The sequence below is a fragment of the Podarcis vaucheri genome (genome assembly GCF_965113315.1).
Source record: "Podarcis vaucheri genome assembly, chromosome: 1".
Lineage (NCBI taxonomy): Eukaryota > Metazoa > Chordata > Lepidosauria > Squamata > Lacertidae > Podarcis > Podarcis vaucheri.
The window spans coordinates 109262229-109276765 of NC_138759.1; the positions used below are offsets into that span (position 1 = coordinate 109262229).

General features: G+C 40.0%; 1 protein-coding gene across 16 annotated transcripts in view; it reads right to left on the reverse strand.

Moving 5' to 3' along the window:
- Positions 1-1616: 1616 nt before the first annotated feature.
- BAZ2B (bromodomain adjacent to zinc finger domain 2B) overlaps positions 1617-14537 on the reverse strand; it is a 194458-nt gene continuing 181537 nt past the window's right edge. For 12 of the 16 annotated variants that reach the window (XM_082196983.1, XM_082196984.1, XM_082196988.1 and 9 more), the window contains 7 exons: positions 14099-14259; positions 12932-13242; positions 12404-12539; positions 9699-9845; positions 5667-5932; positions 3966-4109; positions 1617-3077 (listed from right to left, as the gene is read on the reverse strand). In XM_082196983.1, coding sequence (XP_082053109.1) covers positions 2924-3077; positions 3966-4109; positions 5667-5932; positions 9699-9845; positions 12404-12539; positions 12932-13242; positions 14099-14259 — 1319 coding nt within the window. In that variant the 3' untranslated portion in view covers positions 1617-2923. The remainder of the gene's footprint in view (positions 3078-3965; positions 4110-5666; positions 5933-9698; positions 9846-12403; positions 12540-12931; positions 13243-14098; positions 14260-14537) is intronic. The other 4 variants (XM_082196982.1, XM_082196981.1, XM_082196980.1 and 1 more) reach the window with 1 other exon arrangement.

The window sequence follows — 14537 nt, forward strand, 5'->3', positions numbered from 1 at the left end:
GTCCCGATTTCCAACTGCTCTCCTCTGAGTCCCCTCTGGCTCTATCTTCCTGGGGTGCCCCCCTAGACTCCCCCCTTGCCCTGGCCACTGGTGCTCCTTTCTGTGAATCCTCTGATTCACTGGAAAGACTCGGAGATCTCGGGTCGTCGTCATCACTCATCTTTTCTTCTGCCTCCTCCCCTTCGCTCTCTGTTTCCTCCCTTGCCCTTGCCTCTGCTCCTAAACCCCTGACAGTTACCTCTGTGGATATATATGACTTAGGATCTGCTCTCTGGAGTGGGATCCCTGAGATCTAGTCCCAGTGACTACTTAGGTGGTTTTGCAATTGTTAATTGCCTCTGTGCTTCTATAATCAAAATTTGTTTTGTGGCTGCTAATACCCAATTATTACTGTTCTACTCCTCCTCTGCCAGATGAATTGGCAAAAGTGAATTTTAAAAACTGATATTAAAAAAATAATAACTTTTTTCTTTCTATTAACAACTTTACACTTTTCAGAAGCACTCATTACAATTTCTAGTACGGAACTTGGCCATAAATATCAGTAAGTCAAGTAGAACAAATCTTCTTGTAAGCCTTTGTATGCTAGAGATAAAAGACTGATTTCTAATTTGGATAAAATAGAATTAAATATTTCTGAATAATTTACTGAAACTAATTATCCACTCTCCAGTCACATGTATTAGGCAATACAACACAGAAATAAAGCTATTCTACTGCTGCATATCTAAAGAGTCTCTAGAAAGCCTTTTAAGAAAAAATTAAATCACTATGAGATTTCCTTGGAACAACAACAACAAAAACCATTCCATTAGTAATATTGAGAGCTTGGGCACCACTGAAAGCTTTCTGATTTTGATGCTATAAATACTTTTTCCAGTAAAGGTGAGTTATCTTTGACATTTTACTACTGAAATACCATTATACAAGTGCAGCAGCCCTTGCACTTGGTTTAGTAGGAACACAATCCTACACACCCAGGATGGGGAACCCATGGTCCTTCAGACATTGTTGAACTCCAGCTCCCCTCAGTGAAAATGATGGTTATTGTAATCTAGAAACTTTCAAAGGGCCACAAGTTCACCAATCCTACTAATTGGGATACTGTCCCCAAAATTTCGTAGAGCTTACTCCTGAGTAGACATGTATAGGGTTGTACAACATGTCAGAATGAGCCTCAGAACTGCAGCCTAGACTAGGAGACGCTATGTAATATAATGGATGTACACATACAGGTCTGTGCAGAAAATGACTGTGCCTCTCAAGATGTTCCAATAAAGTTTCTGAGTCTTTTGAACCACGAGGCCTTTGGTTTAGTCCTGCTGTAGCACTCGCATAACTGAGTAATTCCAACTAGTATTGGGCTTCTTCCATTAGCCAGCATTGTTATTTCAGACAGGCCTGAATGTGCTTTGGCATTAACTTCATAGAACGGGTACCACAATCAAAAGCCATTTTAGCTTAGCTCTTTCCAGATCCTTTCCTTACTCTCTGCTATTCACAACTGCTGGAGGTGGGGTGGGGGAGATCTCGCTGCTAATTAGCAGCATTTTATTTATTTATTTAAAAAATTTACTTTAATATATAGGGAATTAAAATAACCAAGAAAAAAAAACTGGTTTGCAAAACAGTCTTTTATTGTATCCGTGCCACACATACTAGTGAAAAATAACACTCCTAAAAAAAAGAGAATGCTACCTTTTCCACAACGTTTTGTTTTAAATGAAACTTCAAGTACTCTTACATAGGTACAAAAAAAATTCTGATCTATTTTGCCTCCAACAGGCCACCACAACACACAGTAGATAAAACACAGTGGTTACAAATGTCTTTTTGTTATTTCTGTGGCAAGGCAAATGGAGGGAAATGTTTTTATGAAAAAATACTGTGTGCGTAGGAAATTGTCACAATTTTATTCCACATGGATACAAATGATTATACTTGAATCTGAGGCCCTGGTGGCTTGAAATTATATAACAAAATAGAAAAATGGAAAACTAATATCCCCTACACCCTGTTTTAAAGGCAGGCACTACAAAGATTAAGGAGACTCCACAGTGTTGGTAGAGGATAATTACTGTACAAGCCATATATCTATAATTACCTTAAAACTAAAATAAAATGCTACAGTCCTTCTAAGGCATAAACAATAATGTCTGCAAACAATATGTACACATCATACATATTTAAAACAAGACTTAATATAAACAATAATGAACAGTATATACATATGTCTCATTTTCTTCACTGTCTTGAAATACAATTTAACTACACAAGTGATGCAGCAACATATATATAAATGTACTTGTAACTCTACAGTAAAGTTTAATTTTTCGTGCTTTTTACAGCACATCAGTGTAAACAGTTTTACTTGGCTTTGTTTTATATTTTAAAACATTCCTTGTTGTATTTTCAAGATTTAAAGCAATTTTATTTTCTAATTCTTCCTTTTCACAGAAAACGAAGAGTCTGGATGCTATTTAATCATAAATAATTCATAAAATTAAATACATTTACTAAAAAATAAACTACAAAGTAAAAAAAATGAAAAATAGATATTTATTGAAAGGGAAAAGAGAACATTTTCCCCCAAGTAGAGCTCTGGTGGTTGAATATTCAGTGCGTTTTGATATATTTTAAATTGCTATTGCACTATTACACCCCTTATGTTTAAATTCTTTGGGTGTGCTTCCCTGTTCTACCTAAAATAGTTTGATAAAACACACAAACCAAGAACCAAGGGCCATGGTTGCTGTAGGAGTGAAGCCTTAGGAATTAGTACCACTCCCCAGTGATACTTTAAGGAAAAATAAAACAGTCATTAGTTATGCATGTGCCTTGTACTTTAATGTAAATACAGTTCACATTGCTGGTCTCATTTATCCTCATTTAATAAAAGAAAACATGTTGGACTGTGATCACTTCAGCTCACTTTGAAAATCTCTGTCCATTTTTTTTCAAAATGTTTCCTCATGTTGTGGCCAGCCCGGCCTATGTCAGAATCATCTTCATTAAATGTTTCACAGTTGTCAAACACAAGCCTGACATCTACAGCAAAGGCTTCAAGATTAGGATACCTGAAATATCAAAGAGAGCAAAATTTCCTTAAAAATACAGAACGGAAGCAAAGGATCTAAAACCTTCAACAAGGAGGAAAGATATAACAGGATTAATTTAGAAGTGCACTTTGTTCATCTTAGATTTAGTCTCACTTCTTCGCTACGTGTTATCTTAAACACAGCAGGTGCTGAATGATACTGGCACCACAGCTTTCAATGAAAGTAAAACTGAGTGAGCACACCTGGTTCGGGTCCATCCAAATGAACAGAAAGCCCATAAACGTCTGAAGTTTTAATGCAGTATGGGCAGCCATTTTACCCTAAATAGCTCCAAAACCTGAGAGAGACTGAGAGAGAATGGGCCCAAGTCATTTCCAGGATTTTATGGACTCAGCATCACCACAGCCCTCTTTTGAGAACAAACTGCCACACCTAGTACCCACACATTAGACTGGACATGAATGTTATCTACCTGTTGCTTTGCAACAGATACTCCAGCCCTGACAAAAGCATATCCTTTTATGCCTGCACAGGATGTGGTACAGAAGCTCTTCCATTTGGTTTGTATGAATGCAGCAGCAACTTAGTCTGCCTCTTAAATATCTATGGCTTCATCCTGAACAGTGGCCTGGCCTAAATGGTCATTAGCACAACTCCCGGAATCAATTGCACTTTTGGTCCACCTCGCCAGACATCAGAGCTGGGCACTGGCTGGCCGATTATCTACTCTTCCACCTACAAATCCTCTCAGCACCTCAGATTGTTCACCCAGTGTTCTGTTCCAGTAACGGGGGGAAACCGGAAATCTGATTTTACCCAAATATTAAATTTTTAAAAAGTTGATGCAATATTACATTGACTTTTTGGGGGGTGGGGGGAATGGCAGTTCCTTTGATTTTTACTTACTGTCCATTACTTAGCTTCTCTCGAATGGTGGAAAAATCCATGGGTTTCTTTATAACTTTCCTATAACCGGGAACAAGTTTCAAGTTTACAGGAAGCAGGAAAGGCCATGCATCTTCATGAGTTTCCAATTCAGACAGCAGAACACTAAGAAAGGCACACGCAAAAACAATCAATTGCTGAACAGCTTGGTGCCTCACATGATATTGTCTAGCTATACTTATCTATAAATACGAATGCTGCCTGCTGTGAAACACACTGTACCAGTAGATAATAATTAAGTTTTATTTAGATTTTTGAAGCAAAGTTTCAAAGATAAAACACACATTACTTGGGAGGAGAAATGAAAAGTAGAAGAGATTTCCACTAGTGGATGATGATGATGATTAAAATTTGTATAATGCAGAGAGGGAAAGGTGCTGAAAGCCTAAATCTCAAAAGGAAGTGATCTTACTATGACAATATCCCCACTACCATATCACCCTCTTCCTGCCCAGCCGAGAAAACAAGGTTCGGAGTGTGACCTGTCACATGTGTTAGACCAATGACATGTTGGCACAGCCCCATGCCTGTCATGGCAGCCATGATGTCCAGAGCCACCCCAGAGTTAACCGCTTGGGCATGGATGTTGAAGTTCTCAAACCTCAGCAGTCTGGGAGTCCTCAACGCTGTCTCTGAGACTACTGGGCAGTGAGGCGGGAAGTAAACCAGCAGATTGCCTAATCTGTCACTAACTGCCCGTGCCATGTACCCCTTGCCAGGCCTTCCCTCCCTTCGCCTTCCACAGTAATTGGGGTCCCCCTTGCTCTCTCCAGATCCTCTCTTCCCAGGCACACCTTATGCCCCTTAATATGTAAAACAACAACAATCAAAAATTTAAAGGCACACAATTTTAAAAAGCAGTTAAAAACTATTTAAAACATTTTAAACAAGTAGGGCAAGGCCACACCCCGAGAAAATGATGTTATGGGGGTGGCTTTTGTTCTTGCCTCCTCCCAAAGCAGGTCATCTCCCCTGGGGGCATTGGTGCCCCCATTGGCCCCGCTCCCCTGGTAGACTGAACGCAGGTGGCCTCTCAATCATTCCGTCAGCAGGGGGTGAGGTAGACTTCCCTCTGCAAGCCAAAGGTGCAAAAAGGCCAGCTTCCTCAAGAGGAGGAGTAATTCCAGGAGCTGTGGAGGAGGGCCAGGTGAACAGCTCACCTTCTCCACTGATGGTCTCTGGCTGCTGCTACGTTTGAGAGTGGAGTGTCAATTCTCTGGATATCTGGAACCAACCAGCTGTCAGAGCCTATCAGATGACCCCCAAAAGAGCTGGCTCAGGCAGAAATTACATGAGATGTTTACATCCGAGTCTACCTCAATCACGTATAAAATGAATGGGTGCCCCCCCCCTTTAAGAACAAAAGGGACACAGGGGGAAAAAGAGCCACGCTTATCTTCATGCAGACCATCACCCAAACACCATTTTCTCCACATCAGGCTGGGGGAGAGGTAGCAGGGAGGCAGAATGATGAAGTTCCGCTCCTTTCATTCATTCAAGCTTTTACTCTACCACTGGGGTCTCCTCCACCTCTTTCTTACAAATGACGGACAGACCCAGGTTTAAACAAATAGGTCAACTGCTGCAGCACTGCGTGAACTTGGAGGGTTTCAACTTGCCCATAAACAAAACTGAAAATGAATATACCCAGCCAGCCGGTACCTGCATATAGCCATGTCCTTAGATTCATCACGTTTAGCTTTCTTCACAGGAGAAACACTTTCCTGTTTTGTTGGGCTAATAGAAATATTTTCATCCATCTTTCTCTTCTTAGAGTCCATTTTCCCTCTTTTTACAGAGCTGCTCGTAGATGCAGAGTCCTCTTCTTCCACTTCTGCTGCTAATGGCAGTTTCTTGCCTTTCTTATGCTCGTTGCTTTTCTTCCCTTTGATCTGGTTTTTTTTCACTTTTAAAGTTTGACCACTTGCCTGTAGCAGGAAGAAAAAAATCCCAGTAAATGAAGACAAAAACCTAAAGGCCAAGCAAACATGCTTGGAATGCTTTCCCCGCTAAGGTGAATCTAGGCACATCACTGTTTTCTTTTCACGCACCCATTCCAGGATGCCCTCCTACCAAGAAAATTTATCGGCCCTTAGAAATGATGGGCATATTCTTACTGCATCTACCCCATAAGTCAGTGGCCAGAATCAAAAGCACCACAGGCAAAGGCTCTGCTTCTACAAGGGGGCTTTTCGCTCCTCTGTCCAGCAGAAGATTCCCTTCCCCCTGCCTTCCAAAAACCCTGAAGCAGCATCCTATGAGACACAAGGACTGTTGGTGGAAAGAAATACAGTAGTGCCTCGCAAGACGAAATTAATCCATTCCGCGAGTCTCTTTGTCTTGCGGTTTTTTCGTTTTGCGAAGCACGGCTCTTAGCGGCTTAGCAGCTATTAACGGCTTAGCAGCTTTAAGAAAAAGGAAACAAACTCGCAAGAACTCGCAAGACGTTTCGTCTTGCGAAGCAAGCCCATAGGGAAATTCGTCTTGTGGAACGACTCAAAAAACGGAAAACTCTTTCGTCTTGCGCGTTTTTCGTCTTGCGAGGTACCACTGTATCCCATTTCCTGTGCACATACTGGTGCTTCCTGCTTGTGAATGGGGAGGGCAGGGAGACGTTACATCTGGTCTGTTTAAAAATACATGAATATTTCAGACAGCAAAGTATTTGGGTGGCGGTATAAGAGAGCTTGATTTCCAGAATCCTCTTTAAACCAGGCCAGTTTCAAGGCCACTCTAGAGTTCTACAGACATTGCCAGACAGATTCCCTTTTCCTCAGAGTGTTCAGTCTTCAAAGAAAAAAATTTAATCACTATAACTGTTGTGACGATTCAACACCACTCTATCAACTTTAAACAAAGGCTGTAAATTTACAGTAAACAACAATGTACCAAATGGAAGCATGTAAATGGAAGTCTGTTTAACATTTTTACTTTAGATGTGGAACAAAGAGCACACTAATTAAACGGGCGATTGATACTAAAATGGAAGAAGCTGCAAATGAAAAGGAGACCAAAGGGGGTAAAACCACCAATAGACCCAGACAGATTACAAAACAATGCTTGAGAAAGCTAAGAAGTGAGATTCTATGTGACAAAATAAAGAGCTGTATTCATCTGAATCCAAATAGCTTAACCATGCTGTTCAGCATAAAATGGGGGGGGGGGGTTGAGAACAGAGAAAATATTATACAAAAGTGATGGCTAGAAAAACACACACCATGATTTAAGGTTATATACACAAAAACATGCAGTAAATTAATTGGATAATAGCAGATGTCTTCCAGGAATAAAAGAAATTTAAAATAGCTATTGATTGTAAGGATCCATGTTTTTTACATGAAATAATAACAAAAGCCTTGCAGCACCTTTAACAAATATATTACGGGATAAGTACTCATGGACTACAGTGCACTGCAGAACATCACAATCTTGCTTCTTTGCTACTTCCACCTTCATTATAAATGTGGATGAAGGAGGTTTTGCTCTATGCATACACTGGGAGATATCCAGCATTACTCATGCTCAGAGAAGATCCACTATTCCAATGGGACTTTTGTGAATATAACTTAGTTGGATCCATCACTCATAGCAATAAAAACAAAAATACATTCCTTAATACTTAACTTGTCTATTGCATTTTCTCTTTTGCCACTTAGGAAGTGTTCCCTTTACACACTATATATCATTATGGACACAAAACATTTTGCATGTACAACCAAAGTGGCTGGGGAAACCCAGCCAGATGGGCAGGGTATAAATAACAAATTATTATTATTATTAATGGGATGCGGGTGGCGCTGTGGTTAAAACCTCAGCGCCTAGGACTTGCCGATCGCATAGTTGGCGGTTCGAATCCCCGCGGCCGGGTGCGCTCCCGCTGCTCGGTCCCAGCACCTGCCAACCTAGCAGTTCGAAAGCACCCCTGGGTGCAAGTAGATAAATAGGGACCACTTACTAGCGGGAAGATAAACGGCGTTTCCGTGTGTCACGCTGGCCACGTGACCTGGAAGTGTCTGCGGACAGCACTGGCTCCCGGCCTCTAGAGTGAGATGAGCGCACAACCCTAGAGTCTGTCAAGAGTGGCCCGTACGGGCAGGGGTACCTTTACCTTTATTATTATTATTATTATTATTATTATTATTATTATTATTATTATTATTATTATTATTTGAAGAGGTCCTGAATGGCAATAGGGGAATGCAGAAGACAAATTATGTGTAGATGTATCTAAATTATACTTCGTTTTGACACTGATAAATTCGATTTAAATAGTTTAGGGACCAGTTAAATTTAAAGCCATGCTAAAACGCATGGCAACTTAATCCTACATCTCAGTTTGCTGTGAAAGGCAAGTACACAAATTCATCAAGCAGTGGATTATACATATGTAAAAATTCTCAACCCTGCCCCAACCTTTCTGCTTCAGTTTTTCTTAGTTATCATTTTCTAATTCTAAATTCACTTTCCCAACATTTCCACGTCTGATTGCAATAAAAAAAAACAACCCTCAGAAATTACATCAGTATTTTAGCACATTTCACCTAATGTTCATTTTTTGCATGCAATTTTCCTTAATGTACAATTTTTACAAGCAATGGTCATAATATAATTCATTTTGTTTGCTATTTTCACTTATATAGGCATTTTTTATAATCCTCTGTTGTTGGGAGAACTACATTATAAATTCAGAAAAGGATAGCTGTATTTCAGTTCACACATTCATTTCAAGAGGTGCAAATTAGCTAGATTTGCATTAAAATGTGAACCGAGCCAAATTTATTCCCAGTACTTATTTGCCAAACACGTGACTATTTTTTCAATGAAGTAGCAGCTTGAATGGATGTTGCTTCAACACACAATGGCCAATATCCAGAGGAATGTGCACGGTTCCCACACACATCAGAATGATTGTCATAGGATATTTATGCTTCTTCAGAAACTACCCCACAATATAAATAAAGCAGCACTTAAACAATGTCAAGCACAGAAGATGCATACTTTTTATACAGTCGTACCTTGGAAGTTGAACAGAATCCGTTCGGGAAGTCTGTTCGACTTCCAAAACGTTCAAAAACCAAATCGCGGCTACTGATTGGCTGCAGGAACCTCCTGCAGCCAATCAGCAGCTGCGGAAGCCCTGTTGGACGTTTGGGCTCCAAAAGAATGTATGCAATCCGGAACAATCACTTTGCAACATTCGGGAGCCAAAACGTCTGAGTTCCAGGGTGTTGGGGATCCAAGGTACGACTTTACTTATCAATTGGTTCACAAGATAAAATTACAATATAAAAACACAAAATAATCAAAATATAAACAGAAACAGCAAAAAAACAACAACCAAAAAACCCCACACCCACCTCAATAAATACAGTTTAAAACAATTGAAACCCATTTCTAAAACATTTAAAAACACAATTAAAAAGCAGTTTAAAAGAATGTACTCTCTGCTGGGCAGAGAATTACCAGATAGGGAAGCATTTGTTCAATTTCTCCCCACGTTTTCAAGTCTTCCATGTATCATAGATGAAAAACAGGCATGTGTAAATGGTCACCCTATCAGAACATTTAATTTTTTTATGGACAGCTAAGTTTTGCAGAGTCTATGTGTGATTACTGCATGCATGGCAACTGCTGGAAAGCAACAGAACACTGAACTGGAGGATTTCCAAGGATTTGCCTTTAGGTTAGAATTACCTTTGCTATGCAGGCGGGACAAAACCAGTCACCATCTGGAATAGTACTGATCTTGGGTCTATGGCAGTAGGTATGGCAGCCTTTGTCACAACCATCACAAAGCAGAAGAAGCTCCTCGTTATCTCCTTTTCGACATATTTGGCAGTACTACAATACAGGGGAAATACTTTAATTATGGCATGTAGAAACATTCTATGCACGTATTAGAGAATAAAATGCAATTGAAAAGTTAAGAAATTCTGAGTGTCTAAGGTTATATGGCTTGTTTACACCAAGTGTGGAGTACAGAAATGGCCAGTCAATCAAACAATTTCCTTTCAATTTTTCTCTTTATTACAGACTACATTATAGACTATTATAGACTAAATAATATATTTATTACAGATTAAACACTCTGCTGGGGATTCGCTCTTTACTTTAGGACTGCTCAGCTTGGGGGAATTTTAGGAATTTAAATAATTTTGTAACTATGAACAGTATTATTTCCCAAGACACTTAACACTGACATTCTACTGTATAGTGGGACTGCATCATACACATGGGTTACATTCCAGGGATGGCATGTATACACAAAAATGCATATACTCAAACCACCCCTGAGTGAGCATCCTTACCTTCTGGACCTGGCACATTGAGTGGGCCTTACCTCCACCCCCCCCCCCCGCCCAGCTTAGTCCTGCTCAGCGCATGGGCTCTGAGATTCTCTTGCGACATCTTACAGGGCCACTTTAGTTCTCGGGATGCCTCACAAGAGCATCCCAGAGCACACGCACCAAGTGGGACTTGCCCAGTAAGCAAGGCAGAGGAGCGTAAAAGATCTTTCCATGCCAGGAAAACACAGTGCAAAAAAAGCTTTTAAGCTCATTTAATTTGTGTGGTGTCAACTGCCTGGGCTTTCAACTGCACAAGGCTTAAATCACACAAGTTAACTGCAAATAGGACTCAGCACATGTAATTCTGCTGGTGCAACAGGATTTCTGTTTCCTGTCCTCCCACCATGCACCCCCAACATCTGCTCCAGAGTGTCCCCCAACCCTCTGGAGCTGATCTTTCGGGCACACATGGGGCTGAATGGGACAGGAGAGAGGGGTAGGTCTGTTGCACATACGGAAGACCATCGCACCAGCAGAGCTGCAGGACTGGATATGTCCCTAAGTATTTTTCCTATTCTCCCTTATTCTGATACGGAATCTCCTAGGAACATTGTGCTACTCCTTTTTCATTTTTTGTTAGATTTGCAATAATTAGGTCAGAAAAAAAAGTGAATGCTACTGTAATCAGACTAATGTAGTCGGGGGGAAATCAGGGGGAAAGCACTAGGAAATTTCAGATTATCAACATGTGGATAGTGAACAAGGTCTACTGTGCAGAAAGTAGATGTGCATTACAGAACACCAGCAATTCCAGTATCCTCAGTATTTTTTTTCATTTGGCCAAAACATGAAGTAAATAGATGCTGATTTCAGAAGCCACACATCTAATTTCAACAGATCTAAATGCCAGAGACCACATGCTATTCTGTGCACAGAGCTCGTCTCCTGATACGCCGCATGGCAAAGTTAGGGAATCATGAAAATAACATGCAGAACCCAATGCAACAAAGCATTCTTTTTTGAGTGTTTGAGGTTTAACTAGGGGAATGCCAATTTTGTGTGGACTGCTCAAGTCCTGGAGCTCAACTCATAAGATCCCCATGCTAGCGCTAAAGAGTCACAATTCTCATCAGTCCCAGTAGTAAAAATAGGGGTGTTTACTTGCTGTTAAACAGAAGCAATGTTTACACTTTGGGAGTGTGATGTGATCCCCCCCCCCCCCCAGTTTCATTTTAATCTCAGTGGAGAAACACAGTACAGAAACTATAGCATTTATAATGCCAGTGGAAAACTGTCTTAAGGTAAGAAGCAGCAATATTTACTTATTTACTGGCCATTGCCCATAATATAGATAAAATGTATGCTGGTAACATCATGGGTTATGTTATCAGGTAAACAGTAGGTTTATAATTTTACAGTAAGTATAAAAGTTGGAGAAAGAATTAGTTAATTCAACAGTTCATATATTTCCATTGTTTAATTGTTAGCATTTCCCATTCATTGCTATAGTATAAAAAGCTTAATTTTCAGAAATTTGATGCCCAGGATTCATGCAAAATCTCTTTACATGCATTTGCATGCCTTTCATGAATATGCAATTAACACAGCAGTGCTTGTTAATTTGTCATTTCTATGCGGAGACGGACATTTCAGCCTGTGCGCCTGTACACTCGTCCAATCTGCACATACAGTTGTATTAAGTGGGCATGCAAAGAAGCCATGCACATCTTTTAAGCATGTACTTTGCATCTCATCTTTCTGAAAAAGCCTTTAATTGCAGTCTTTGACACTGAATCCCCATAATGGCAACACAGAAGGGGTCATTTTTTCATTAGCATGGTGACCTCTCCCAGAGAGAGGCACAGAAATGGCCATTCTAGTTTTTGGTTTTTGGAATACTAAGGTCAAAATATACCAGCAGAAGGGCTATTTGTCATAAGAAAGTTCAGAATGCTGAATTTGGCTACAAGAGAGCACAGCATGTGAATCAATGTAAAATGCACAATTTAACTTTTGTATTTTTCACAGGCAGCAATGAAAGATACACTATCAATTGAGGTATCTGGAAAAGGAGGAAAATAGGATACGTAAAAATCAGTTCACAACACTTACAACTTTCATAATAGATTTTTCCCATGCTATTGATTTCTGTAACTGCTGAATGCACAGAGCTACCTGTGCAGCACTGCGAGCTTCTGACAATGCCCTTCTCCATACCCTTAGCCCTGGAGCAATATCCTCTTCCATTCTGCATTGAAATATAGAGAAATTAAGCAGGTCACATCCATTTTCATCAGTTTCTGAACGTGGAACAATCATTGTCACATCGAAAGCCAAGCAATGACAAAAACGTACACAGCCAGTAAGGGTAATAAGGCTTAAGCAACTAAATTTGATGTAGTGCACAGACTGTGGCTACGTGCCTCAAAGCTTAGTCACAACCAGTTAAATGTAGGATAACTTTGCAGGATTAACATACATAACAGGGGGAAAATAAATCTTACAAAGCACCATGCATAATAACGTGATCCGTGTGGATCAAAGACATACAAGAAGATACATAGATAAACACACAATAGAAAATAGGCTCCAATTAGCAAAGAAGCACAATAATTTTTCAAGTTAATCTCAATAACCTACCCGTCACCATCACCACTAACGGATGGTGCAGGAGCAGGGACAGTAACTGTGCCCACATTATCCAGTTTGATCTGAATGGTGGTACTTAAGGGGCTCTTCAGATACCTTCGCTCTATGTTCCGCTCCAAGTCAGCAAGTCTGGTTACAGCTATATCTAGAGGGTTGTCACTCTTCCGTTCTAGAGTACTGCTACTGCCTTCTTCTCCACCAGCACAATCACCATCACGCTTCTTGTGTAATTTAGTAATTGATTTATGTTCATAATATACCAGGTCTTCCCTTTCCGATGCTGGATCAGGGCACATCCAACCCTACATTTCAATAGAAAGGTTTCACATGTTTGTTTGCTACTGCAACCACCTAAGTATGATCAGTGGATTGTTTGCTTGAGTTAGCCCTCACACTGCGCTTCTGTTTCCAAATGCTCTCCGGGAGACCAGAAACTTCTTTCCTGTTTTGCTTCGACTGGGATAACGTTTACTTTTAAAGAACAGAGCTTCACATCAGCAGTGTTCTCTCTTACATTGTTTTGCACAAAACAGGCCACCAGTAAGACAAATCTTACATGAATCACACCCACAAGCCGCTCACAGCATGGAAAGAGCATACCTAACTCAAGGCCCAGCTTCACAGTTCTGGCAACTTTTACCTTTTTAAAACCCTGCAATAATTTTGAGAACCCAAAAGTGGCCAGATACGTAAATTCACATTAACCACTGGTGACATCTAATGCTATCTTATTGATTGCCATGCCCAATGATGATGAGAACTGGAATCCTGAGAGCTACCTAAAGGTATGACCAAGGCATACCTCTTACTCAGTAGGATTTTTGATTACTTCTTAAACAGAAGGCCACCAATGATTAGTTAAGTCACTGGGCTCATGGAACTAGCAGCATCATGCTTCTGATCCTGACTCATATTCCTTCTCTGAAAATTCTAACCACTGAAATGTCTACTTTATGTATGAGTCGTTTAAAAAGGATGAAATCATTTTAGTCTAGGTGATATTAACCTAATGAAACTGTATTGGATTTTTGCCCCCCAGAGATGTTACTGAGAAAAGCACTTATCCTCAACTGTAAAAACAGCTGCTCATAACAGTTTTGAATTATCGCTTTTTGCAATGACGTTACCGAAGAGAGGTTTTACTGAAGCACATTTTACCTTGATTTGCAAACTAGCTGATGCCACTCTTCTCTCTAAGTCTTCCACCTGCTGAAGAATAGCAATATCCATATCCATGGCTTGCTCTTCTATGGACCAGTTTTCTACAATATCCCGTGTTACCTGATTTTCATCATTTTCATTTACTTCAATAATTGCAGCTGTATTTGGGAATCAGATTGGGTTTCTTTTAGTACAACTTCAACCTAATCAAGTTTGCAAGGTCAGGAATTGCTTCCTGGGGCAAAACATGTATTACATAAGAGGCCAACAACACCGAACTTTAACAAAGGAAGAAAATCAGAATTACAGTCTTTCAACAACATTCCATTTATATTTTAAGAGACTCAAATTATTTGAAAAGGGGTTGGGGTAATATAGAGAGATAAGTCAGACTGATAAAATCCACATAAAAAAGTTGAGAAGTCACTAATTACTT